This window comes from Talpa europaea (assembly GCF_964194135.1).
Source record: "Talpa europaea genome assembly, chromosome: 16".
NCBI lineage: Eukaryota > Metazoa > Chordata > Mammalia > Eulipotyphla > Talpidae > Talpa > Talpa europaea.
In genome coordinates, this window is record NC_140084.1 from 6965525 (window position 1) to 6992696 (window position 27172).

Sequence of the window (27172 nt, forward strand, 5' to 3'; positions counted from 1 at the left end):
GATTCAAGATGGTGAAGTTGAAGAAAAGAAGTTTAGGGAGAACACAATCGCCCTCATGTATTTGGATAAAGTGCCATCTGGAAGATAGATGAGGTATGCTATGGGGTATATACCATTCCGGATGGCAGAACTGAAATCCATGGGTGACCCACGGGCAGATTCTGAATTTGACATAAAGAACTGCTGTTATAACTAGAATTACTTGGCTCTGTTTTGAGAGGTTGTTTTCAGTTATTGAAAAGTCTGTATTGCAGGTCCAGTGACTCCTGATTGATGATGTGATGGGTGGGAGTTCATATAATGAATACTCCAAGATGCTGTGAGTTTATTATGATTCTTCAAGAACTCAGAGCTTCTTATTCCTTAGCTAAATAGCTCCTTGGATATCTGACCTGACAGTTTTATTTGGCCTACATGTGCCACTTATTTTCAGATAGAAAATAAAGAATTTCCTTGCAGCAAACTACCATCATCTCTCACGTTGGTGCTAAAGAGTCCTTTAACTGGTTTCCCTGCATCTACCCTGGCTCCTAAGTCTGCTGTTAATACAGCAGTGACATGACCAAGTGAAACCTTGATCAGTGATGGCACTCTTTTATTTAAAGCCCTTTCTTGGCTCTTCTTTCGTGAAGAGCTAACAAAGTCCATAGTATCCAACAAGGCTCTGTGGGATCAGACTACCATGTTCTGCTGCACACTCTGACATGGTGTGTCTGTTGCTTTCTTGTTTCCCTTCTGTGCTCCAGCTGTGCTGATCTCCTTGCTCTTCCTCTAACACGCCAGACCAAACCTGCCCCAGGGCCTTTACACTGCCTGTTTCTTCTGCTGTGCATTCTCCCACTAGATACCAACTTAGCTAAATCAAATCTTTGTTCTCATCGAAGCCTGCCTCCACTTCCCAACTTAAGGTTTTTTTTTAAAAAAGATTTATTTATTTATACAAGCACTGGTTACAGTCAGAAGTGCAGGAGGGTGAGAGAATTCACCAGAGCCAGAGTGGGGAACAGAACAGGCAGACTGACAAAATACACTGCTGAGGGGAGCAGCGGGCACAGCAGGAGAGGTCTGTCACTCCATGTGGGACCCTCGCCGGCGGCCAGGCTGCAGGCAGCCTTGCAACCCAGCGCTCAACCACTGCACCACTGGGGAGGCCCTCAATCTCTCTTTTCCCTTCTCTTTTCTATAGCCCTACCCATGCTAACTGTTTTTGGTCTATGTCCCCCCCAGTAGAAAGGTCTATCAGAGTAGGAATTTTCATCTGTTTTGTTCTCTAGTGTATCCCAAAAGAGTCTAGCCCAGTGATTGGCACAGACTAGACCCTTAATACATACCTGTTGGATGAATGAATGAACATGTGTTATTTTTATAATCAGAGAAAAGGAAAACAGACTGTCATGTGTTGGAAGGAAGAAAGCACACCTACCCTGGAGAGCGGAAGAATGGTTTTCTCCTTTTGAATTTCTGACTCATGTTTCCCTTCCTTCAGGCGATAGCCGAGGAGGAATGCTTGTGAACAGTCTCTCACTGTGCTACCACAACAAACTCATCTTAGCCCCTATGGTTCGGGTGGGGACTCTGCCCATGCGGCTGCTGGCCCTGGACTATGGCGCGGACCTGGTATACTGCGAGGTAAGGGGCTTCTATCACAAGTGTCGTGTCTCCTGCTGTGGGAGGAGTAGAGGGGGCAGAATGGGTACTGCTTCTCAGGTGCTCACGGAAAGCAGGGGGAAGCAGACACACAGGGCACCATGAGTTTTGTGAGCCCTACCCAGGGCCCTTGGCATGGTGGAGGCATTGTGCCTGGGCCAGGCTTATAAATAAGCATCCTGTCAGCCCACTTGCTGGCTCCTGTAGGAGCTGATACACAGTTAGTACATGAATGAATGAACTCAAGGTTAGGAAGAGGAAGAAAGACCAGATATAGGCCAGGGAAGCTGGATGAAGTTGGTTTGGGAGCCATAGGATATTGTAGCAGGAGCTGGTTGGCCAGCGACTTGCTAGCTACGCTGGAGAATGTTAGGGTTTCAGACCCGGGTTTAGAAAGCATTTGCTAGCAAGAATATGGGTCCTCCCTGGTGGTGGCGCAAGGGGTTAAGGCACAACTTATGAAGCAATCTGCAGCCACTGAACCACGAGTTTGATCCCCTGCCGGGGAGCTACCCACATGGTGCAGCAGACCTCTCCTGTCTCGCCTGCTGCTCCCCTCATCAGTGTATTTCAGTCAGTCTGCCTGTTCTGTTCCCTGCTCTGTCTCTGGTGAATCCTTTGGCTTGTACCCCACTTCTTGTATACATAAATAAATAAATATTAAAAAAATAAATAGAAAGCATCTGCTAGCAAAAATAGAATAACAGGAGCAGCTGCTATTAGTTAATGGGGGAGTGTGGGTGGTAGTTCTTAATTTGGCATGTATCATAATTTTCTGGACAGCTTCTCCCTGGACTCCATTCTGTTAGGTCCCCCCAGTGGGTGTGAGAAGTTTAAGAAGCTACCCACTGCTTCTGATATTGCTGTCTTTAACAGCCACAGTGGGGTGGCGACTGTGGGTATAAAAGGACAGCACAAAGAATCCTTGTGGTGAGGAAACTGTTCTGTGTTTCCTCCCTCCCCAACCCCCCCAGGACCAAGGCAGGTAGACCAGTAGGGTAAGGGGTGGGTCCTACTTGTCCTGTCCTGGGTTGGTGACTGGGGACTGGACCACTGAATATTGGACTTGGCACAGTGTGGTTCCTGGTGCCCCCTGGTGGATCCATTTTTGATCTGCAGGCTGGCATTGGCATAACTACTCCCTGGAATCTGTAAATCAGTCTGGATCTTTTTCTATATTATATCTTACAGTCTACGAGTATCAGTTATGGTTTGAGGCCATTTACTTAGGTCTTCTTTTATTTCTTTCAGTATTATTTTGTAGTGTCCTTTGTGTAACTCTTTTGTGGGTTTTGGTTTCTCACCTCTATGGTTTCTCCTGAGAAATCAGTTGTTAATCTTAGTGAGAATCCCTTGCATAGAGTAAGTTACTTCTTTCTTGTTGCCTTCAAGATAATCTCTTTGCTTTTGACTTTCAGCAGTTTGGTTATGGTGTTTCTGGGTGTGGATCTCTGAATTTATTCTGCTTAGAGTTCACTAAACTTCTTAGATGTGTAGTTTAGTGTTTTTCATCAAATTTGGGACATTTTATTCCAATATTTCTTCAAATATTTTTTAACCCTTTCTCTCCTTCCATTATTCATTTTGGTAGTGACTCTTTTTTTAAGGGGAAAATTCAGATTCTCAATCTGAGTATGTTTGTGTTTCTGAAAGCAAGACATGTCCCAAAGGTGCTATAACCAATCCAGAGCATGAAAGGTACCTGGATATGCTAATGATGGGGGCTGTCATGTGGAGTGACACTGCCGATTAACTGTTATGATTGGTGCAGTCAGGAAGCAGGCCGAGTGAATGGAGAAAAGTGAAGGGGCCTGCCTGGTGGTGCAGGGGTTAAAATCTCAGCACTATCATACTATCACCAGCTACTGCAGCATGGGCTTGATCCCCAGCCAGGGATCTAACCCACATGGTGCATCATACCTCTCACCTGCTAGCAGCTGTGTTATTTCAGTGGATCTGCCCATTCTGCTTCCCACTCTGTCTCTGGTGATTCCTCTCAGCCCCCATACCTCTGGCCTACACCCCAGTTCTTGTATGCATAAATAATTAAAAGTAAACCTTTAAAAAAAACCTTTGTCAGGGCCTCCCCGGTGGCGCAGTGGTTGAGCGCTGGGTTGCGAAGCTGCCCGCAGCCTCTGCAGTGCCAGTTCGATCCCCGGCTGCTCCCTGGCCACCGGAGGAGGGTCCCACATGGCGCGCAGACCTCTCCTGCCGCCCGCTGCTCCCCTCAGCAGTGTACTTCGGTCCTTCTGCCTGCTCTGCTCCCCGCTCTGGCTCTGGTGAATTCTCTCACCCTCCCGTGCTTCTGACTGTACCCAGTGCTTGTATAAATAAATAAATAAAAATAAATGTTTAAAAAAAAAAAAAAAAAAAAAAAAAAACCTTTGTCATTTTGACAAATATAGATGTTTTCCCTTCATAGCATATATAGATGTAAAAGGTAACTTGCTGTGGAGATGCTTGGATGAGAAACTTGACCACAAGGAAAACAATGATTTCACTAATTAAGGGTGAAAAAAGAGGTTCCATTCTATATCCTTGGAACTAAGCAGTAGTGTTAGAGGGTGTGGGTGAGCAGGGCACTTGAGGTTTGAATGGTAACAATTTAGATTAATTTCTCCACTTAAACAATCAAACATCTGCCACGTGGCAGGTATGGAGGAAGCTGTGCATATGCTCAGTGGCACTTGCAATATGCCTGATGCCGGTGGTTCAGAGATAAAAAAAGGCAGCGCCTGGGTCCCCAAGACTCTTTTGTTGTAATGGGGAGACAGGGAAAAAAATAAGGTGTTTCAAGGACCATGTTTGCATCAACTCCTCTTGGGTCCTCTCAGCCTCATTGTTTGTGTGGCAACAAGACCTTCCTCAGGGAATTCGTATGAGATGGTAAAGGTACAGCAGGCACAACTGTAACTAGCACACATACAGGTGATACGGTGGACTTGGCATGGGGTTGTGCAAATCCCATGGAGGATTAGTTACTGCTGCCAGTGCTGGGGACCCAGCAAGGACTTGCCTTGCTTTGCATTGCTCTTGTCCCAGCTGACACTCAGCCTGGCTGCTGAGCTGCTGTTTATAAGCACAAACCACTCAGTGCTGCCTACTTGTCCACGTGCCTTCTTGCTGCCCCTGAAACTGGGGTCACTGGCTGAAGAGGCTCTGTGTGGAGCTCTGCCCACCCTTGGATTGTCACGTGGTTCTTGAGACTTGTGTGCCAGCCATGTATCCATATCCTGCTTGCTGTTGGTGACCTGGTGGGCCTCCATCACCAGATACTTGCTGACTTGAATGTGATGCGGTGGCAATAGCCACAAAAACAGTTTGAGTGTGTGTGTCCTCACCCGGATGATGGGATATTGGTGGGAGTCCCCTGGGTGCTGTAGCAGCCCTTTGACCACGTTAGCCCCACACATACCCATGGATGAGCAGAGGCCCTTGTGCCCTCTTGTTTGTGGGTGTAACTTGCTGAGGATCATAGGGAGTCAGTGTGGGGCTGAACTCCAAGGCTGGGAATCTATTCCTTTCTTTTTCTGGACCCCCCTGCATCCTTGGCATGAGCTTCTGGGATGGATGACCGGGACCTGGAGTCCACATCTGCTGAAATGATCCCTGAACAATGCAGAACAGTCTAGTCGCCTAGCAAGAGGCAGCCACTCTTAATCCTTCAAGTTTCTCTTGATTTTCATGTCAACTTTATTTATTTATTTATTTATTTTCTAAAGATTCATGATGTCAGCTTTAAAGGTAGCCCCTTTCCTGCCTTTCTTGAGTCTGCTTGATTGTCCTCAGAGCTGAGAAGCTCACGTGATCCATGTTAGATAGGGGTTTTCAGTTTTTCCTTCCCATGCTGAGCTCCTTCTCACTTTGTCTATTCACAGGCCCCAGTTCTGTCCTGGCATTTCCTGGGCACATTTTACTGTCTTCTCTGTGTAGAGATGAGAGATGGGAGGATCTTAGGGGTGAGGGACTGGTACTGAGACTAACAGGTGAGGAAAGGGTCCAGGTGTTCACATCCCGGATAGTATCTTCTCTCCAACTGCCTGAGTGGTTCACCCGTACTAGGCCCCAAATGCCTCCCAGGTCCCTGGAAACAGGAGCTGATTGAGGGCAAGTAACTCAAGCCCCTACTTGCCATTTTTGGGTCAAGAGGACAGCACTGCATTTCCCGAAAGCCGTGATTTGTTGTTGGTAGTAACGTGACAGTTCCCCTTCAGGTGCAGGAGGGAGGTCGTCCCCTGGGCCCAGGGCCTGGGAGCCCAGGACTGACAAGTGCCCTCTGATTCCTCCACAGGAGCTGATAGACCTCAAGATGCTTCAGTGCAGGAGAGTTGTCAACGGTGAGTGCAGCTCTGGTTCCAGGACTGTGCGTTTGCCATTGCCTGGAGTGACTGTCTTGTCAGGGTGCTCCTGGCCTGGCTCAGTCATTGTATGGGTCTTATCCTTCCTTGAGGATGGTTACTGCTGTCTAGAGATCTTGACAAAGAGTAGCTGTGAGGCAGGCTTGCTGGCCTCGGAATCACCAGGTGTCATGATCCGGGAAGGACCCTAGCAGCACTGGGGCCATGATGGCATCAGCACTGGTCCTGACTGGGTGACCTTGAATCACAGGGTTGGGATGAAAATCAAGTGAAACAAAGTAATGTCAATTCTCCCCCCCCCCCCCAATTACGTAGCTTGAGGCAGAGTGCGTTGATTTTTTTTTTTTAAGATTTATTTTTATTTATGCATACAAGAGCTGGGGTGTAGGCCAGAGATGCGGGGGATGAGGGAATTCACCAGAGACAGAGTGGGGAGCAGAACAGGCAGATCCACTGAAATACTCTGCTGAGGGGAGCAGCGGGCGAGACAGGAGAGGTCTGCCGCACCATGTGGGAAGCTCCTTGGCCAGGGATTGAACTCAAGCCTCAGTGACTGGTGATAGCTTGGTAGTGCTGAGACTTTAACCCCTGCGCCACCAGCGAGGCCCCATGGTAATGTCAGTTCTTGCCAATGGAAGCGGTTGTGCTGAATTGTGGTTTTGTTTATACTATCTTGATGAGGCTGATTCTACTGATTAGAGTTGTAGTATAGTTCTTGAAAATGTATACATGTTTATGAAATTTGAATATAAGCTCACCAGAAGTTATGAGTCAATTTTCTTTGTTCAGTTTTTATATTTTCTTTGTGTTATGAAAAAAATCAATATAACAGACCATAAAAACCTCATACGAAAATACCCACAATCCCATATTTAAAGAGGCAATCCCACATGGAATAATGTATGCACATTTTTACACCTTTAGTAAGTGTCATTATAAAAATATGACATGTTTATACACTCTCCCTCCCCGCCCCCTCGTGATCATGCTTCCCATGTTTTTCTGCCACCTACTGTTCCACTCGGACATTTTTCCATCAGTCACTATAGATGACGGTGTCGGAATGCGTTACCAGCACTTTAATGGGAGTTTCCTGAGTCTTGTTGTTATAAAGCCGTAGTATAAACACCCCAGGTTTTGGTGGTTCTTCTGCCAGTTGTGCGCTGTCTCTGTTGCGCTGTTGGAGATCATCCTGATTACCTTTCCCTACATGTCATTGCTTCCACCCCGCCACTTTTAACCTTCTGGTCTGTTCAGTGCCTGAATTATAACAACTTTCATTTATGGAGATGCTTCCCATGTGTTAAAGTTCTTGTTTCTAAAAATAAGTGCATGAGGTAGGCATGGTCTCCCATCTGCCACGTGGGGTCTTTCATGTGTTAGTGTTGAAGCGGTGCCATTTGTAGCACCTTCGTTATGGAGGCTTCTTTATTTTCTGTAGTTATGTTCTAGAGAATTGCTGTGAACACCAAGTTAGCAAATACTGACTCTTGCTCGCGGTACCCCTTTCAGGTAATGCATTTGCTGTGTTTTCTTGGAGGCGCTAGTGCTAGGTTGAAACTGACTCCTTCACTGGGTGGCCCTGTGTGTTTGTGTTTTCTCGCAGAGGTGCTCAGCACTGTGGACTTTGTCGCCCCTGACGACCGCGTCGTCTTCCGCACCTGTGAGAGAGAACAGAACAGGGTCGTCTTCCAGATGGTACGAGATACTGGGACCCGGCAGCCTCCAGAGGTTCAGCCACACCCTGGACTTCCCATCTCATGCCCTGTGTGGGGCCAGTGTTCAGTGCCTGGCTGCCATCGTACAGCAGTGACTTCCTGAAGGCTGTGCTTCAGCGGGTTTTTCAGAGAACTGCTTCGGAGTAATTACACTGTTGCAGACAGTTCATGAAAATACAGGCTGTGGCCTTCTGTCCCATGCCTCTAATCCCAGCTGTAATTGCCTTAATTATAGGAAATGCCTGTTCAGCGTGACTTACCTATTTTCAATTCCTAGCATTGCTTATACACATCATAGCCTTTGTTTTTGTGTGGTCTGTATATATTTCCCATTAAAGCAGTAGGCTTCCTCCAGAGTCATTAGATTGATGTTAGGGTTGTAATGATTCTAGAGCGTGCTTCTCTCGCTTTGAACATTTTTTGGTGCTTTTTCAGAAATAACTCCTGCTTGGTATTTAAGTCTGTAAAACCTAGATAACAATGGGCAGAAATATGATAAAGCAACTATAGCAAAATGTTAATTATAGACTGGAAGTAGTGAGTATATGAATGTGTACTTCATTTATTTTTCAACTTAATTCATTTTTTGGACTCTTTTTTTATGTGTTTGAAGTAATCACAGCATTGATGGGTCTTCTAGGCCCTCCAGGTACACTTTTTGACTCTGACAATTGCTAGTCCAATGGGCTGGCTGTTTAAGAGAATGCCTGCCTGACTCTACTTGCTGACACGTGTGTGCTTGCATGTTTATCTGTGTCAGGGTGGTGGTTGATAAAGTTTCTTATGTTCCCAGGGAACTTCAGATGCTGAGCGAGCTCTTGCTGTGGCCAGACTTGTGTAAGTGTCTCTTTCTTTGGGACTGCCTTTGCTTCTCCTGTGGGCTTCAGGCCTTTCTGTTCCTGGTGGCCACCCTCCTGCCTCCTAGTCTACTCCCTTCTATTTCCAGGTTAAGAGCGTCTGGTTTCCTTCTTTCTTTGTGCCATCTGAGGACTAACCTAGGACTCATGTACCCACTGTGCCCAGATTCCAGAGAACTCTGGGGGAGGGGGGGTGCTTCTCAATGTTTTTTCATGAGGCTCCCTTCCTAAGAACTCTCATGACTCTGAGGTTTTGAATCTCATGAAGTGTAGGTAAGCCTGATTGCTTCCTGAATTAACAAAGGCGGAGAGAACTGTGCTGAAGGAGATGGGCATTGGAGTTAGACTGGCCTGGGTTGGAGTTTTAGCTTTGCTGCTTGCTAACTAAGTAAATTACTTAACCTCACTGAGAACTTAGTTTCCTGAACTTAACCTCACTGAGACCCGTAGTACTGCCTACCCCTGGCATTTCAGGGAAGGATAAATGAAATAATTCATGCAAATGTCTTTGCAAGATGTGGCACGTGGTGACTACTTAGTACGTGCTAACTGCTGTTAGTAATAACAGTAAGGGTGAGAGGGAACTCAGACGGATTGCTGCTGATCATTGGCCGTTAATTGTATCCGTACCAGGGAATGAGGCAAGCGTCCTTTGTACATCTGAGAGTTGTTTGGAATAAGCCAACTATGCAGCCCAATAGTCCTGTTATTTCCACCATAGCTGGTGCTTTGGGAGAGGACTCTCATGCTCGTATCACCTCTCTGCATTGACAGATGGCTTTCACCCCACCAGTGAGGACTGCAAGGGTGGGACCAAGTTTAGTGTGGCTGTGACTAGGTATTTGAGTGACCTGATACACGCCTAAGCTGCAAAGTCCTCTCCAAGGAGCCCTTTACACACGTGCAAGCACATGACATTCTTCTTCTTGAGCTCTCTTGGGGGTGGGGGAAGCTGCACATTTTAAAGACGGGTTATTTTCAGCTTCTGCAACTGAGGGTTGGTGTGTTTTGTAGGGCCAGGGATGCGGGAAGAGCACAGATGCATGCCTTCAACTCTGTCTTCTTCCCTCAAGTTGAATTTTTATTATCCTTGGTCCTTCCTGTTTTTCAGAGAAAATGATGTAGCTGGTATTGATGTCAACATGGGCTGTCCAAAAGAGTATTCCACCAAGGTGAGTGGATTTTTTAAAATACTCTTCATAAGCACAGAGTGCAGAATAAAGGAGACTAATGAGATACGACAACTAAGAATAGGACCTGACTCTAAACTAGATCCTGCACTAAATGGGGGCAGTGCTCAAAAGGACAGGGTTACATCAGCTGGTAAATTGCAATAGGCACGTTGGTGGATCATCCAAATCACTACCTCTGTGTAAATTTATAAAGTTGATGGTTCTTCTGTGGTTTTGTAAGAATATCCCTATTCTTAGAAAATATATACTGAAGTATTTAGGGGTAAAGAGCTATGATTATGCAGTTTTGCCTTAAATGGTTCAGGGGAAATGATATACACACAAACACAAACACACAGACAAACACACATGTATACACACACAGGTACACATAGACACAAACGCACAGTACTTGTGCCCAAGCAATAAGGTAAGTGATGTAAATATTAAAAAAAAAAAAAAATGAACAAGACTTTGTCTTTTTATGAGTAAAACTGGGACATACATTAAAAAAAAGAGGACACAACACATTCCCCATCATCATATCTGAAGAGATCGGACCAGAGCACTTTGGTAGCTTAGAGAAAGGAGCAGGAAGACAGTCCTTAAACTCAGGATCTTACAGGGAAATGTGGTCCTTGATGAGGTTTGGGGCCCTGCAGGCAGAGGGTGGGCACAAGCAGGGGACAGAGAACCTTGATTTGACCTGAAGGTTGGGGACTGGGAGAGGAAGAGGAACAAGGAGCACAGGATTGAAAATCTTGGCTGGGCCAGGTTAGATGGATTTGGGCTTTAGATGTCTTGGTCTTTTTTGAACAGAGAAGATGTATGATCAGAAACTTAGTTTCCTTCTCTGGGGGAAACCAGATTATTACTTTCTCGTGTGTCCTTCCAAATATATTCTATGGCAAGAAAGACTAAGAAATGCTAATCAGGGAACCAAATGTTTGGTGACTTCACATGGAAAAAGGCTCGAGGTGGGGATGCTGATAGAGGAATTGAGTATTCTGGATCCATAGGAGAGTTTGGAGGTGGAGAGAGGATAAACCAAGCTAAAGCAGACTTGCCTGGCAAATGACTGGAGTGCGGGTGGGTACTAGGGCAGGGTAGAGGGAGAAAAGATCGTTGGCTACAATGTGATCAGAGCTGCCTGAGGACGTGCATGTTGGAGCAGACAAGGACAGCTTGGGTTGGAGGGGTATGTGGCACTGTTGGGTCTCCTGCAGGCTATTCTTAGGAATCTTATCCCTTCCTGCTCAAGGTCAGCAGTGTAGACATAGCAGAGCCCCCTGGACCCAATGCCCAGAGTCATCCCCCTTACTCTCAGAAGCTACACAGCCTGGGACCTTTGCTTTAGGCCAGGGGGCTGAAGATGGCAGAAAGGCCAGTTGGGTGCTTGAAAACCAGGGAATCTGCAGACAGCTGCTTCAAGGCACATGGCAGTTTGAAACTAAACTGAAAATGTTAGACTCTTATTTTCTCTCATTCCCTTTGTGCTCCTGAGTCACATGAAAAGTGGACTTGAAATTATTCGAATCATCTTGATACCTTGCGGAGTGAAAAAAAGAAACAGAATTGTACATGGTGTGCGACCGTTTACGCGGGAGGGCTGGGGAATGAGTATATATATATATATATATATATATATATATATATATATATGCTTTTCTCCTCGTAGAGTGTATTTGGACAAACATACAAGAAACTAGTAACACTGGTTTCCCCTGGGAGGGAAATGTGTTTTATTTGATATTGCATAGGGAATATGCTGTCATTGCAGGAGGGCTGCTGAAAGTAATTAACAACTGGCGCCCACCAGTCAGAGCAGATGCCCACCCATATGCCATATCAGTGTGTACCAGCAGTGTGTCCGCTTTCTCCTGGTGGCTCAAAAATTGAAACCATATTAAAAGTATAAATGGAAAAGTTTCCCATTCCTCAGGGAGGGAGAGGTCTTACTCTTTACCCTTTTGAACCTTTATAAATTTTAATGTGTTACCTATTCAAAAAAGCAAATAGTAAGTTAAGCTCGAAAGGAAGGAAGGAAGGAAATACCATTCAGAAGGCCATTGTTATGGAAGGGGCAGCCAGGCTGGATTTTAGATCCTGTGATTCTATACGGAAGGGCTGGATTGTGCGTGAGCTGAAGGTCACATGGAGCCAAGGTGAGTGGCCAGAGCTTCCTTGGAAGCCTGGAAGTTTTGTGTCTGAGGCCTACGTGGGCCCGGACTAGTAGTTCCCTTCTCATCCTCTGAAATGCAGGCTCAGACTGGCCACAGCTGTGCTCTTCTCTGTGACTCTAATCTGTGACATTTAAACATGATATTAAGCTGAGATAACGGAATTGACCCTCTGAGCATATCCTGTGAGCATTCATTAGTGTACAGTCCCTACACTGACACCATATATTTATTGTTTTTGGCTTTTCCCCTTTTATCTCACTTTTAATGGCTTCAAATTTTCAAACATGCCACCTCTCGACTATTAAAGTAATTCACAAAATTTTTCAGAACTTGGATAATGTAGAAAAGTGAAAAAAGAGCAGGAAAATCACTAGTAATCCCATCATCAGGAGACAACCGCTATTAATGTCAAGCTCTATGTGGCTCCACAGGGGCTTTGATAGATCTATGATAGGTCCCTGGGTTTTGCTGAGGGGACCGGAGTGGTGACTTTTGGGGTTCATCAGACTCTGATCCTTGATATTGTGAGCATGGATGCTGCTGTTTTCTTACTTGCTTGGGAGAAGTGCTGATTGCCAGTGGACCTTGTTTCCTTGGTGGTAAGGGCTGGGGTGCGACCAGGTCACCATATTGCCATACCTGGAGGAGGGTCACCCTCCTCCAGCTGTAAGAAGATACTCTGTATGCTTTTCCTTAGGGAGGAATGGGAGCTGCTCTGCTGTCAGACCCTGACAAGATTGAAAAGGTGAGTCTCACATGAGGGAAAACAGAAGTTCACACCTGCCTGTGAACTAGCATTTCCTGGAATGCCTCCTCCCCCGCCACCACCTGATTGATTGAATCAGTCATGATATCTGGGGTCTGGACATTTTTTAAAGGCTTCCCAGTGATTTTGACATGCAGCCAGGTTTGGCAGCCCCAGAGCTAACTTACAGCTACCTTGGAGTTCCTTAAAAGCCTAGCTCTGGGGATGTCCACTGACAGCTGGGGCCTGAGGACTCAGAGCTGCTGTCTTGGATCCCTCCCTTCAGAGTTGATCATGAGAGCAGAGGCCAGGCTTCCTGTGAATGGTGGCTGGGTATGGATGTATGTGGGGGTGCTGATTCCCCTTATTCTGATAAGGTCCACCTCCAGCTTTGAGAATAGACTGGAACAGGAGCATCTGAGGCAAGCTGTAGTTGGTCTTTCCTGGTCCCCTCCTCTTGGTGATTCTGTCCTGCAGGTTTAGGAGGCCTTGGGGACAGATTGGTGTTTGCCACTCAGTGTTGTGAGCTTCAGAACACGTGGAGGTGGCGCTTTCTCTCACATCATATACTTCTTTTGTTTTCCTCTCTCAATCCTCTAGCTCTTTCCCTGTTGCTCTTTTTTGTCCTTTATTTTTCCTTTTCAGTCTCCATCTCTGCTTCCCTTTCTGGGCTTTAAGCCTCCTAGGGCGTCCCACAGGCTAGAGCCACTTGGGATAAGATACCACCCGTAAAAGCTGCCATTATTTGTTCTGATGACTGTGATAGCAACTCAACCCTGTATATTCCTCTGGCGCCTCTGGGATGTAGGGAGACTAACGTGTTGTCCTTAACAACTCACTGCTCTTGCTCCCCCTGTGCGGACAGTGTCTCTGATCACATCTCTGTAATGGGCCTGGAATGCATGCCTAACTCTGGGGGGTGGGGGGGTGTGATTTCCTTTTCAAAGTAGATTCCAGCTTTTGTTCCATTTGTTTCTCAACCGCCTTGAAGTCGACAGGGCGAGTATTTGTTATCAGGCATTTGATCAAGAAGAATAAAACTAAAGCACACACAGAGAAAAGCAATTTGGTCAAGAGCACACAGCAAATAAGTAGCTGGCAGAACTGACTCTAGAGCCATGATCTCGACCCCTTCCCACCACAAGGGTCCCCCTCTTGGTGGCATCTCAGGATAGGGCACCTGGGTGTCGTTATTAGTATCTCACTGCAGGAGAAGCCAGGAGGCCAGAGGATTACAAAAATGCCTGTGTGCCCATGTTGGGAAGTAAACCACTCCCTACTGGGGTATCTCCCCTATGTGTGGAGAGAAGTTTCACCTCCACAGTTGTCCTCAGACCTGGGTTTCATTCAGGCCCCACAGATGTCACACCATGGAGCTGGGTTGTGATCTGGATCTGGGGGGCCTAGAGCCCTGGGAGAGTTTCAGGCTAGATCCTGGCCAGAGGACAGACCCTAGTGCCCTTCCCCTTCGTTGTGACCCCTCTTAAGTGGCTAGACCTCTTGGTTTCTAATTTTCTTTCTGGTCTGAACATGCTCATGATATGAACAGAAACACTGAGGAAAGTGCTTAGAGCTACTTGGATAAACTCTACCAAAAGGAAGTCCTGCCAAGAGACTTGAATAACCAGCTGACTTTGCTTAAAGCACCAAACATCAGATGATTCTAAGTCAGCACTTGAACGGAACCTTCCAGAGATGGTGTTTCAGCCTGAGGGAGAGGACTAGAGTGAGAATTTTTATTGTGCATCTCAATGAACCTGTGAACAGAAGATGCCCTTGAACACCTGCTAGACTGACCCTAGGTCCTTAGGCCCAGGCTGCCTCCTGGGCCTGCAACTGAGGACTGATCCTCCCTGCCAGTCTCTGGCAGTTGTGCCTGAGCCAACAGGCCCTTTCTTGCCAGTGAACCGTGTACCTACCTGTCAGCCCAGCCTCTTGATCTGATGTCACCTACAGGGGTCTGCCTCAACTTGTCCCCTGGTTCAGGCCGCCTGGCTCTCTGCTGCCCCCACCTGTCTAGACTGGCAGCAGCTGCCTGGGTGTCTGCCGCTTGACAGGGATCCAGTTCTTGGAAGAGGACTCTTGGGATCACCTTCCCTCTAGCTAGCCTGGCCTGATATTTTTGATGAGGAAAGGAGACAGCAATGTCACGGACATGCAGCGTCATCTGCACCTCTCTTGATTTCTGACTCTCTTGATTTCTGATTTATGTGGTCTGGCTTGCTGCCTCCCTGACACTTTCCTCTGTGACTTCTTGCTCCTTTTTTGAAGTCCTTTGCAATGACTCTGCAATTAAACACGTTTTAATATGTCAAATATGTTGTCTTTTCCTTTGCCAGTTATTCCTTCTGTATATCTGATTCCCCTGAAGGGAGGGGTGCATGAGACACAGGGCACAGAACCTGCGAAAGCTTCCTGCCCCCTCACTTGGCAATCCTGGAACAGCGCTCTGGGAACATGGCCTTTAAGCAGGAAAGAAACTGTCAGCCATGTGTCCTCAGCCAGGACTGGGCCTCAGAGTCATATTGAGGAGGGAGTGTGTTGGGCAGAGCCTTTTGAAAACCACATATTCCTAAGTCCTGCCCCTAGAGACCCATTCAGGAAATAATGGGTGGAATCTAAGAGTCTGGATTCCTTAAGCTCTCAGAGGGTTCTGATAGTTGCCCTGCCAGAGGATCATTGTGTTCTACGTAGGGATCCATGCAGAGCCACCCTTTCATTTGTTCGTTTACCAAGTATTTGTACACCACTCCTGCAAGCAGGGGCTGCTGGTGCTTGGGTTCTAGAGTAGAAAAAAGGGTGGACTCCTTGCCTTGTGGACACATACATGAATATAGACATGTCTGTGCCATTGGGATGCAGGTCTGTGGCAGTTTATTAAGTATGAGCAGTTGTGGTGGTATGTTCCAGAAGAGGCCAGTGCTCTATATTTTCTTTTCCTCAGATCCTGAGCACTCTTGTTAAGGGAACACGTAGACCTGTGACCTGCAAGATTCGCATCCTGCCATCGGTAAGGCTGGCGTGTTATGTTTGAGGGCCCTTTCTCTCTGGGGGTGATGATTGAGGCTGTAAATGATTCTCGAGGCGCTGACTTAGGGGTGGAGCTGAGGCTGCTTCAGGCAGCTGCTCCCTCTGCCACTTCAATAATCACGTGTGCGCTCCCCTTCCTCAGCTGGAAGATACCCTGAGCCTTGTAAAGCGGATCGAGAGAACTGGCATCGCTGCCATCACGGTTCATGGGAGGTGAGTAGTTGCATTTCTTGTGACTGGCTGCAGGGAGGTCCTTGGCCATCTTAAGGGTCCTTTGCCAGTGCCCAGGTGACAACCGGCTTCTCTTCAACATGTGCAGCCTGCTTCGACCTAGCTCTTTGACACCTGTGGGTCCCGAGGGCAGTCAGCCCTGTGTGGACTTGCATTTTTCTTTGATTCATGCGCTGAGATTTAGATACACAGACCAAGAAGAAGGACGACGGCCCTACCTCGGGGCATGTGCATGGCAGAGATGAATGATTTGCTCAGAAGCTTATCATGCAGCCAGGAAGTGATGGAATTAGAATTCTGACTCTGAATCTCATTTTCTTTCTTCTACACAGAGCAGTAGCTTCTGTCTTGAAAGATCTTGGGCAGGTGGCTCTTCTTTTAAAGGCACTGCTTTTGTGTCTGCCCTGGTTGGACGGCCAGCTGTCACAATGTCTACGCTATAAACAGTTCTGGCCCCCGATCCTTTCATTGAGGAGAGTAGTAGAGGGGACACCCAGGCAAGACGAGGAAGGGCTGGGGCTGAAATTGTCCCTATATCTGTAATTAAGGTGCCCTCTGCCAAGAGCTGAGGTGTTGCTCAAGGCTTCCCTTGGTTTCCCGGTCAGACTTGCTCCCTGTTGATGTGCTTTTGTACAGACACCCAGGTCAGCTGACTTGGACCAGGGTACCCTGCCTTCTCTGAGCAGTGTTTTTGTTAGGTTCAGGGGTCTTATGGGAACAACCCATTTTTTGCTTGTGTGTATTGGCTGAATCCAGGCTCTCTGGTAAGCCTCCTCTGTTGTACTTGAACACAGTTGAGGTCAAGGCTCACCTCAGCATCTCTTAGACTCACTCACAGCCAAGACCTTCTTGCAGTTGACCTCGGAAGGAGGGACACTGGGTTGTAGTCCTGTCTCCCCTGGGGCTCGTCGTGACAGCCGTGGTCTGTGCTCTGCCCTGGCTGATGGGCCTACCCTGTACCAGGTGCCTCTCCCCAGGATCAGCTGCCCAATTTGGCCTCAGCATAGGCAGCTGTGTGGGAGTGGCCAGTCTGAGCAGTGACAGCTGTTCCCAGCCCCTTGGGGAGGGCAGGACCCGGACAGAGGGGACAGCATTCTTGGGGCACTGTCTCTCCTCTCTGGCAGAGATGACAGAAGCCAGGGTTTGACCTTGGGATCCACCACCCACATTGGTCCCCTGTAGCCATGCTTCACCTTCAGGCTTCAAAGAGAGTTGGACTTGCCTTCTTAGCATTGACCTCTGTTGCTCCTGCCCTTCATGATGGAGATCAGGAGAGCCAGCTCATGCAGCCTGGACCCCCGTCCTTGATGACTGTGTGACTTACCTGAGGTCCAGCAGGGCAGACGGTAGGACTTATGTAGGGTAACCCTGCGTCTGGGACATGGCCTGGGCACCCAGCCTCAGCCCCTTTTCTTTTCTCTGTCTCCAAGGAAGCGGGAGGAGCGACCTCAGCACCCTGTCAGCTGTGAGATCATCAGAGCCATTGCTGAAACCCTCTCCATTCCTGTCATAGCTAAGTAAGCCTGCCTTCCTCCTCATCCTTTCCTTTTTTTATGCAAACACCTCACTCAGAAGGGATTTGAACTGATATATAAAAAAATGGAATAGGGCCTCCCCGGTGGCGCAGTGGTTGAGCGCTGGGTTGCGAAGCTGCCCGCAGCCTCTGCAGCGCCGGTTCGATCCCCGGCTGCTCCCCGGGCACCGGAGGAGGGTCCCACATGGCGCGCAGACCTCTCCTGCCGCCCGCTGCTCCCCTCAGCAGTGTACTTTGGTCCTTCTGCCTGTTCTGCTCCCCGCTCTGGCTCTGGTGAATTCTCTCACCCTCCCGCGCTTCTGACTGTACCCAGTGCTTGTATAAATAAATAAATACATAAATAAATAAATAAATAAATCTTAAAAAAAAAAATGGAATAAGATTAGTGTTCAAAAAACAGAAAAGCCACTTTAAAAGAAAGGGAAAAAAGGGTAGGATGAAAAATGAAGTTGAGAATGAGTCTGAAAAATGTTGCTCATGTCCCTTGGCCTCTGGCGAGTGGCTGATGTAGGTGTGTAATAAGCAGGGGCTCAGATTGTTATGAGGAATGCGGTGAGTGTTCAGGGCACGGGTATAGTAAGAAGGTGGTGGCTGGAGCAGGCCCCGGGGCAGCTGATGGCCCACTAGAGTTAGGTGTACTGGGGGTTACGATGAAGAGGCTTAAGCCAGAGCATTTGGAGCTGTGGCTCAGGGAGCATAAACAGGTCTCAGTCCAAAGCCTGGGCAAGCATTTTGGGCACCAGAGAACCAGGCACGTAGCCTGGCACATATGAGAAACCAATGACCAGCCCAAAGGCTGGTCCAGTCGCTGGACCAGTAAGTGTCCAGTTGCTGCTGGAGAGATGGCCTGTGTAGCTCTGTTGGGAGTTCGGCTCAGTCCCGCACCTTGGAATGGCAGAGCCTGATGGCAGGATGGGAATAGGGAAGCTGCTCTAAAGCCTGAAGCTCTGACAGAGACATGCGCACCTAGTGGTTGAAGGGAGGGAGAGAGTTAAGGGTGGAGCTTGGTAGCCAGGTCTGACCTTCCCCAGGCCAAGGAGTTTTGGGGGTGGCTGGGAGAGCAGTAGGCTACTCTAGAAGCTGTTGCTGCTGCTGCCATCCGAGGTCCCACCCAATCCTGATGGCTATCTCTAGAATGAGATGACTGTCTAGCTCCCAATGAAGGCTGAGCAGTTTCCGAGGGGGCCCTTGGGGCTGCAGGGTGGCAGGAAGGGAAATTTCGACCAGACTAGGCTTCCTTCCTTCCTCTCATGATCACCGCTATGTTGTTCCCTCTACAGGGTTTTTATCGAGCAGTTAGTGCCCCGGCCTCCGGCTTTTCCTATGAGCCCAGTATCCACTCCAACTCCTGTCGTAACGTGTGGGCCAGCTTTAAGCACTGGCCCACAGAGGGCCAAACCTCTGGAACACCTCGTCAGCACCAGGCACAGTTCAGGCCTCTTCATTATCTGACTTGGTGCTCCTGACCCCATGTGGGGTGTGAGTTATTCCAGTCTCAAAAAGCTCTCACAGCTGAGGGACCCGGCCAATGCCACACAGTTAAAGAGTGGCCATCCTGGGGGGATTGCCTGTTTCTAGAAAAGCTGGTACAGGGATGGGGACTCCCCTCACCTTCCTGTTACTTTTCAGTGGAGGATCTCATGACCACATCCAAGAGTACTTGGACATAGAGGACTTTCGACAAGCCACGGCAGCCTCTTCAGTTATGGTGGCCCGAGCGGCCATGTGGAACCCATCCATTTTCCTCAAGGAGGGCCTGCGGCCCCTGGAGGAGGTCATGCAGAAGTACATCAGATACGTACGTCTTAGCACTTTTTCAAAACATTTCTCTGTGACATTCCTGCTGCTTGTGCTTCAGGAGAGCCCCCACATGCCAGCACATCCTCGCCATTGTCCCCCTTTTCATTTGTTCTTGTAGTGCAGCTTTGGGTCTCCCAGTGACAAGGTAAACAGAGGGTGCAAGGGAGGGTGCCCTAGCACCCTCCTAAAGCTCCCAAGGTGTGTGGGTTATAGCAAAAACCTCTGGATCCAAGGTGCTATTAGGACCCCCAAAACATGACATCACGCCCCCAATACACACACATGTGCAGTGGCCATGCGGCCTGTGTCACTGAAGATAGCCAGGCCAGTGGGTTGGTAATGGAGCAGGCAGGGTGAGGAGGAGCCATGGTAGCTGTTACTGAGGACAGAGTATTTCCATAGAGACATGTCACTTAATCATCCTTCCAGTTCACTTTTTAAACTCTTTTGCTACTTCCCAGAATGCTTTGACCTCTGACTTAGGAAATAGCCTAACTTTAACCCTCTCCTCAGGGAATAGCATTTTCTTCTCACTGGGAGCTTGATGGTAGTGCCCCAGCGTTTCCATGTTTTGATGAGGTCACTGTCTTGTCCCCGTGGCACAACCCTGGACTCTGTGGGGCTTTGATCAGCCCTGCAGGTCTCCAGGCAGAGATTCTTCTGTGAGCTAGGCCTAGCCGAATTAGTCCTCTCCCAGGGAGACTTCCCCCTTTTCTTCAGTCCTGGGGCCCCCACCTGCCTGTGAAGGTCAGGAGCATCTCAGGTGCGCAAGCTGCCTGCCTTCTCTTTGAGCCGTGGCTGGGCCTGGGCAGCTGTGGCAGTCATGGTGTGCTGATGTCCCCAGGGCTGTGCAAGGTGGGCATGTTGGGAAGCCTGTACCTGAGACTCTCCCTGCTCAGTGCTGCAGTCTTTGCCTTCTCTCCATGGTTCCGGGTGTCCTGTTGGGCAGGTTGGTGACCACTAGGCTCACCAGTGGCCTGGGTCATTGTGGGGTTTGCTTCAGCCCAGTCCAACTGTCCAGCTCTGGCCTGCTGGCAACACTATGGCAGAGAAGACACATTTAGCAGAACTGAGCTTGCTCACTGGGTGAAAGGTGATGTTATCATTACTGCTTAGCCTATCCTTGGCGGCTTCTCAAGAGGGTGTGTTGTCACGGAGAAAGGGAGCAGCTTTCAAGCATAGGCAGGGATGTTTCCGGTCCAGCCAGGTGCTTCTGTCTCAAACAAGCTGAATCAAGGCTTTGCCGCCGGCTGGGACTTACCCACCTATTCCCTGCTTTTTCCTGAGGGTACCCTGGCACCGTCCCTGGCACCGAAGGCGCAGGCCTAGGTGGAGCTATTAGAACATTGTAGGCGCAAGGGTGGGAAGTATTTCTTGCCCTGCCTCCAGCCAGCGGACTCCAGTGGGTATCCCAGGGTTGTCCCATCTTGCCCTCCCGAGCCCGCACTTCCCAGTCTGTGGAGTAACAGCTGCACCCCACGCTTGTCTAGATAAGTGAAGAGACAAGTGACACATGTGAACACGCTGTGGATGGTGCTGTGCTTTACTCATGTCGGGGAAATTTGGAGACAGGCTATTTAAGATGTGGGAGGGGCAGTTACCCATCGGGATTTTCAGGAATAGAAAATCTATCCTGGGGCTGGATCTGCCACCCAGCTTTTGGCTTGGTCCCCCTGCCTGGGAAGATACTGGACAGCACGTCCTGTGTGGTTGCCTCTGGTGCTTGACATTGCACATCAGCACCTCAGTCAGGCTCTCCAGTAGAGTGTGCTTTTGACTGTGGGCCCTGATGGTGACATTTGCTTATTGTAAATCGCCTCCCTTTCCTTCCCTCCCTACTCTCTTCTTACCCCCGCTCCAACCTGCTTCTCTGGAGGAGTAGACAGCCAGAATGGAGGTGGATCTTTCTTATCGAGTCACATTGCCTTGGCTGCAAGCATACCTCTGATGCCCCCGTGGGTCCCCCCTTCCCTGCCTTCAGAGCATGGCTCAGATTTCTAAGCCTTCCCGGCAGCAGGTGGGCTCACACTGGTTCTCCTCCCAGGCTGTGCAGTATGACAACCACTACACCAACACCAAGTACTGCTTGTGCCAGATGCTGCGAGAACAGCTGGAGTCGCCCCAGGGAAGGTTGCTTCATGCCGCCCAGTCTAACCAGGAGATTTGGTGAGAGGGGCAGCAGGTAGTCCTTCGGTCCTTGCAGACATGCCCAGGTTTGACCCTGAATTCTAAGCTGACTACCAGGGCACCAGGGACACACCTTCTTTGAGTGGATGTGAAGGAGTGGGTGGTGGGACTTTCAGAGCTTTGGAACTTTCCATTCTTGGACTGATCTCAGCAGAAGAGTTTGGGAAACTAGGGCACCAGTAGGAATGCAAGGGCTGGGCTTGGGGATTTCTGGGGAGGACGGGGCTTTTCTGGTAACAAATCTGTTGCTTAGAGCCACACCAAGACCTAGTGGTCAGGAGAGTTGGAGTTATGGAATGGAGCCCTGGCGTGCTCCTGTACCACGCCCATCACTGTGCAGTCAGAGGCCACCCCGTGGGCTTTTAGATCTGGTATAGTTCCAACTCAAACAGTTGACATTTGGGGCCCTTCATGACCTGGCCTTGCGCCTGCTCCCACAGCCTCCTATCTACCCATCTCCCCCAGCTCCACACCCGGGCTTGAACTGGATCTTCTGGAGTGCTCTTTCCCCATCATGTCTATCTATACCCTCCCTCCAAAGATGCCTTTCTGAGCCACTCCCACCCCATCTTTGTGAATCTCTGTCAGCCCTAGTGATCTTTTCCCTAAGGGAAAAGCCTTGCTAGAACCTTCCTCCCCATCCTGGGCTTGTGTTGGTGTCTCTTCTCCACATAACTTCACCAGCTTGACCCAGCTCTTATGAACTCAAGAGAAAGAGTAGAACTGGCTGTGGCTGCTACTGCAGTTCAGGGGAGGCCTAACTGCTTGTGGTTGGGGCGGGAAGTGGGAAGCATCTCAGTGGTCAGGCCTTGGTCTTTTCCCCTCAGGGGCCCACATGAGGATGAGGCTCTGTTTACTCCAGGCACTTGATCAATATAGGTCAAGTTGCTCTTCTGGCTGGGGACAGCTCCCTGTGTGCGTCTCCTTGGAAGAGAGACTGGGCTTAACTGGTAGAGATCACCTTTAGAGTCTTTCCTTCCCAGCCTAGCTTGCCTTCCAGTGTCCACCCTCAGGGACTGTTATTCACTCTCTATCTGCCAATCCACGTGATTCCAGGTGTAGGTGGGAGGCGCCTTCTCATGCCTGGGTCCTGGGGAGGATTTGGTATAAGGGGGGGGTGTACTGGTGGCATTTCCCAGTGGTGGGAGCCTGGGCTCCTGCCCTAGCTCCCTGGATACTGGCTCTACTAAAGAGCTTGCCCTCTCTGCTTGTCCCTCCATAGCGAGGCCTTTGGACTTGGTGCCTTCTATGAGGAGACCACGCAACAGCTGGATGCCCGGCGTGCAGAGTTCTTGGCCAAGACCCCAAAGGAAGCAGGGGAGCCAGCTGAAGATACCTCTGGTGTCATTAAGATGGCTGTCAAGTTTGACCGGTAGGTCTCCAGTGTGGCCTCAGTTTGGCCCACGGCCATTGCCCTTGGGTTTGACTGCGCCAGCAAGTTGGTGGTTGTATGTGATTAATGCCCAGCTTAGGAATCACGGGTCTTCTTAGACACCTAGTCTTAATTCTCAGCATTCAAAGAAAACACTTTAGAGAAAATAGTTCCTGAAAGCCCAGGCAGGGTTTTGCACATTGCCCCAAGGATAAATGAACTCTGCCTTTTTCTTTGACCTACCCCACCCCCACAACTTGGGGTAGGGGGACTTGTCTCCCGGTCCTGAAAAGTCTATACTTCTTTCCTGGCCCTGAGGAACTAGCTGCCTACGTGGAGCTCCCCAGTATCAGCAGGACCCTACCCTCACCTGGCTGTGTGACCTCTGCCCGTACCCACTGCCCCTCACCAGCCCTGTGGTTTCCTCTTTAGGCAGAAGTAGCTGTAGGTCAATTGTTGCCTCAGACTGTGACTCAGCTCTGAATGGGGCCCTCGTCTTCATCTTCTGCCATTTGGGATCTGAGCCTTTCTCAGGTTCTCAGGCCTGGACCAGGAGCCAGTCCTATCTGGCACTGGCTTGGGAGGAGGGGTGTGGGCACAGCTGTCGAGCAGTTGCATGCTGGGGAGAACGCCTGGCAGGGTGCTGGAGCATGGCCTCTCCCATCTGTCACCTTGACTCTGCCAGTGGACTGTGAAACTGGAGTCCCTTGTGATCAAGGCAGCAGCGGGTCCCAGCACTCTGGGAACCTAATCGGGGGGGCACTGAGCTTGATCTATGAGACCACTGTGGGGTCCTCTGCGTCCCCCCACCTGGCCCATGCGTTCCTGATCCTGACCTGACGGTCACTGGATCTTCCTTTTTGATGGTTCAAAGCTGTTTTCCAGGCTGGAATTCTGAGTGCTAGGTTCCCTTCCCACCCTAATTCCTCAAGCACTTTGAGGCCCATCTTTCCTTGAAGTAGACCCCAAGTTACTGGTGAGACAGGAATAGGAGCTCAGGGAAACAGGCTGGGGAGTCTTCAGACAGCCCCTGAAATCTCAGTTCCCGTATCCTCTCTCAGCCCTGCTGTGGGCAGTGGTGATGGAGGGTGCACCCTGAGTCCTTACTTGTGTTTCCCCAGGAGAGCATACTCACCTCAAATCACCCCCAAGATGTGCCTGCTGGAGTGGTGCCGGAGGGAGAAGCTGGCACAACCCGTGTATGAAACGGTGAGTTCCCAGCTGAGGCCTGCCTCGCAGCGCTTACCACCTGTGCCATCACCCCCAGACACCACTGCTTGTACCCTCCACTTTGCCCTGTGTGGTATGCAGAGGTTATAGTTGTTGATGGCCCCTTTCCTTGGCAGTGGGCCTGTTACCTCATTCTGGCCAATTTCGTAAAACTGAACTAGGCACTGAGATTCGGGGGCTGCTTGGGCCAGTGGTGTTGCTGAGGTAGAGGTTTCTCTGGAAAGAGCCAATTAGCTTAGGAAGGATGCTCACATTTAAAAGTTAGACAGACACTTAAAAGTTAACCAGGTCTTGCCCAGTGGGGCACAGCACTGGGCCCCATACATGGGCCCCTGGGAGGAAAGTCTTCCCTCATCACCTTTGGTGGCCATGACCATGCCTTTCTCTTCAGACCTACAAGCTTTAACTTTCTTGTGTCCTCCTCTGCCAGAGTGACTTTCCTAAAACTAAGCTGAACTCTATGTGGTTCCCTAGTTCAAATCCTTGTCAGCTCCCTAGCGCCTTTGGGGTCAAGCCCTAATACTTCAACACAGAGCACGAGACACCTCACCCTCCCACGCCCTCTAACTTGCTTCAGGTCTCATCAGCTCAGCTCTCCATCCAGCCACATCACCTGCTCTTTCAGCCAGGTGTCCCTGAGCCCCATCCTCGCCACCCCTTTGCCATCTGATGAACTGCCCCTCCTTTGAGGGGACCTAGACCATCCAAATGTCACTAGGAGTAGAAGCTTCATAGTCACGTGCAACTAACTGTTCTGGTGGCCCTTTGCTTAGGTCCATGACAGAATTCCTGACACACAGGGATGCCATTGTGTGCATCAGCCTTTCTTCCCTAGCAGAGGCACCAGCACTTCTGCTGGGGAAGAGCATGTGACACTCAGGTAGCTTTCATTTGATTAGGTGGGAACTGCCTCCCTTTATCGGCCTTCAACTTGATCCTGGCAGGTAGGCCTCTGGGGCTCATTGCCCTAGCTATCATGCAGCCATCCCTGCTTCCCTTGCTCTCTGTGCACCAGGTTCAACGCCCTCTGGATCGCTTCTTCTGCTCAGTGGTCACTGTTGCTCAGCAAAAGTACCAGTCCACCTTGTGGTAAGTTTGCTCATCAGCGGGCTTGAAGCTTAGGATGGGAAGCCTGAATCCAGTATTGGCCTGGGAGGGTAAGGGGTGGTATCCCTGGTCTCTGACCCCTTTCTCAGTTTTGTTAAAACCTCTGCCAAGGGTGTGTCGAGGCAGGCCTTCCAGCTTCTGGTTCTGTAACCAGCCTGCCTGCTGGCCGGCCTCACCACCCCCTGCCTCCCCCATCTGCCCAGGGACAAGTCCAAGAAACTGGCGGAACAGGCTGCGGCTATCGTCTGTCTGCGGAGCCAGGGCCTCCCTGAGGGTCGGCTGGGTGAGGAGAGCCCCTCTTTGCACAAGCGCAAGCGGGAAACTCCTGACCAAGACCCTGGGGGACCCCAGGCTCAGGAGCCAGCTGTGCCTGGGGAGCTGTGCAAGAAGCCCTTTGTGGCCTTGGGAAGTGGTGAAGAAAGCCCTCTGGAAGGCTGGTGACCACTGGCCCTTCCCTGGTCACCCCTTGCATGGGCTTGGCCCTTAGATGACGGTGGGTGCAGAGCATGAACCACTTGCCACTGGACATTTTGCTGACTCTGCCTGGCAAGAGTTAAAAGGACCTGGCCTAGGTCATCAGCCTGGAGCACAGGCCAGGGGGGCCCAGGGTGCCCAATTCTCTTGGCGGGTCAGAAGAAGGCCTACATTCCTAGCAATGTCAGTATTTTCTTCGAAAACAGGAGCTTTTCAGGTGCCACCTCCCCAACCTGACATTGGTACAGTGCAATAAAGATACCCCCACCCTTACCCTCGGGTGACTGCTCCAGCCTTGGGCATCTCTCACATGGGCTGATGTCCTGGCATAACTATCCTACTCTCACCCTTTGCGCAGAGCTGGAGCTTCTTAAGGCCTGTCCCCTGCCCAGTCTTAAGGATCTGGGTGGGAAACGGGGTTGGGTGTCCTCTTTGATGCTCACTGTACTTGGGCTGACCCAGATGGCCCAGGAAAGCCCATTTCTACCATGTAAACTGAGGAAGGGCTTACAAAATTGAGGCACTGGCCATCAATTCATTTTCCTGCCTAGCGGTGATAAGGTACCTGGGAAATGAATATGTGGTGTCCCATTAAGGGACCAGCTCAGGTGACGGGGGTCCTGGGTCTTCTCCCCACCCCCTGATCTCCGACCCCATGAGGTGCCTGAATCTGGAGGCTGCTGATGACAGCAAATTGGGGCCCTTGCAATTGCCTGCCCACACCACTGTCCCTCCCTCACCCCCCCTCCCTTGTGGCCCGGAAGGAAGTGGCAGATTCTCTTTAATTTCCTCCTGGCAGTGAGAAGCAAACAAACGGCTACCACAGGCTACCACATCTCATGGGGCCTCCCCCGCTTACTGGGAGGGGCCATCTGACCAAAGGTCCCTGCCCTGCACCACCGCCCCCGCCCCCGCTTCCTCCACGGTAAACATGCTGCCGCTCCTCCCCTTTCCAAGCTCTGTTGAGGGGGGGATTCCCCTCTGGGCCAAGGCGTGTGCCTTCCATCTCCCAGGTCAGGCCCTTATGCCAGCCGGCAGCTCGTGGCCCTGCCAGCCTGAGTCAGGGGTTTGACAGGTGAGGTGACTCTCTGGGTCCTGGAACTGCCCCTTCCTGCACCTACACTTGCTTTTCTGTGTGCGGATCAGAATACCTGCCAGTGGCCTCACGGATCCCATTGCTGTCTGACCTTGGGCAAGTCACTTCTGTACTCTCTGCACCCAAGGCCCCACTGAGAGTGGAATCGCTGTTCTGAGGCTGGTGGGAGGATAGAAGACTGCATCAGATGTGCCCTGTGTGGCTGCTGGAGTCACTCTGTGCTAAGGCCGCCGTAACTTCCCAGACGAGTGCTTCTGCAGACAGGGCTCCGCCTAGGTTCTAGTCAGGCATGTTTTAGTCTCCACCATCAAGCTTTAGCCACAATTTGTTGGGTTTTTCTTAAAACTGTCTCCGTTAAAACACCCCCTTTCCTTCCCACTTTGACTGGAACAGGGCAGAGAGTCCCTAGTAGCCCCCAGACATCCTGAGCC

The 27172-nt window shown here is 50.0% G+C and overlaps 1 protein-coding gene across 2 annotated transcripts; it reads left to right on the forward strand.

Annotated features, from left to right (window-relative positions):
- Positions 1 to 1497: 1497 nt before the first annotated feature.
- DUS2 (dihydrouridine synthase 2) lies at positions 1498 to 25612 on the forward strand (the record flags this gene model as incomplete). 2 transcript variants are annotated; one of them, XM_084256708.1, is made up of 15 exons in its annotated part: positions 1498 to 1629; positions 5939 to 5984; positions 7612 to 7703; positions 8517 to 8560; positions 9692 to 9752; positions 12633 to 12680; positions 15625 to 15690; positions 15853 to 15923; positions 17372 to 17458; positions 19105 to 19273; positions 21320 to 21441; positions 22685 to 22834; positions 23956 to 24043; positions 25080 to 25153; positions 25375 to 25612. In XM_084256708.1, the coding sequence occupies 15 exons, from the start codon at positions 1504 to 1506 to the stop codon at positions 25610 to 25612; spliced, it is 1482 nt and encodes a 493-aa protein (XP_084112834.1). The 2 variants fall into 2 exon arrangements, with proteins under 2 accessions (XP_084112834.1, XP_084112833.1); XM_084256707.1 differs by lacking the exons at positions 8517 to 8560; positions 9692 to 9752 and having other exon boundaries at positions 1504 to 1629.
- Positions 25613 to 27172: the final 1560 nt, after the last annotated feature.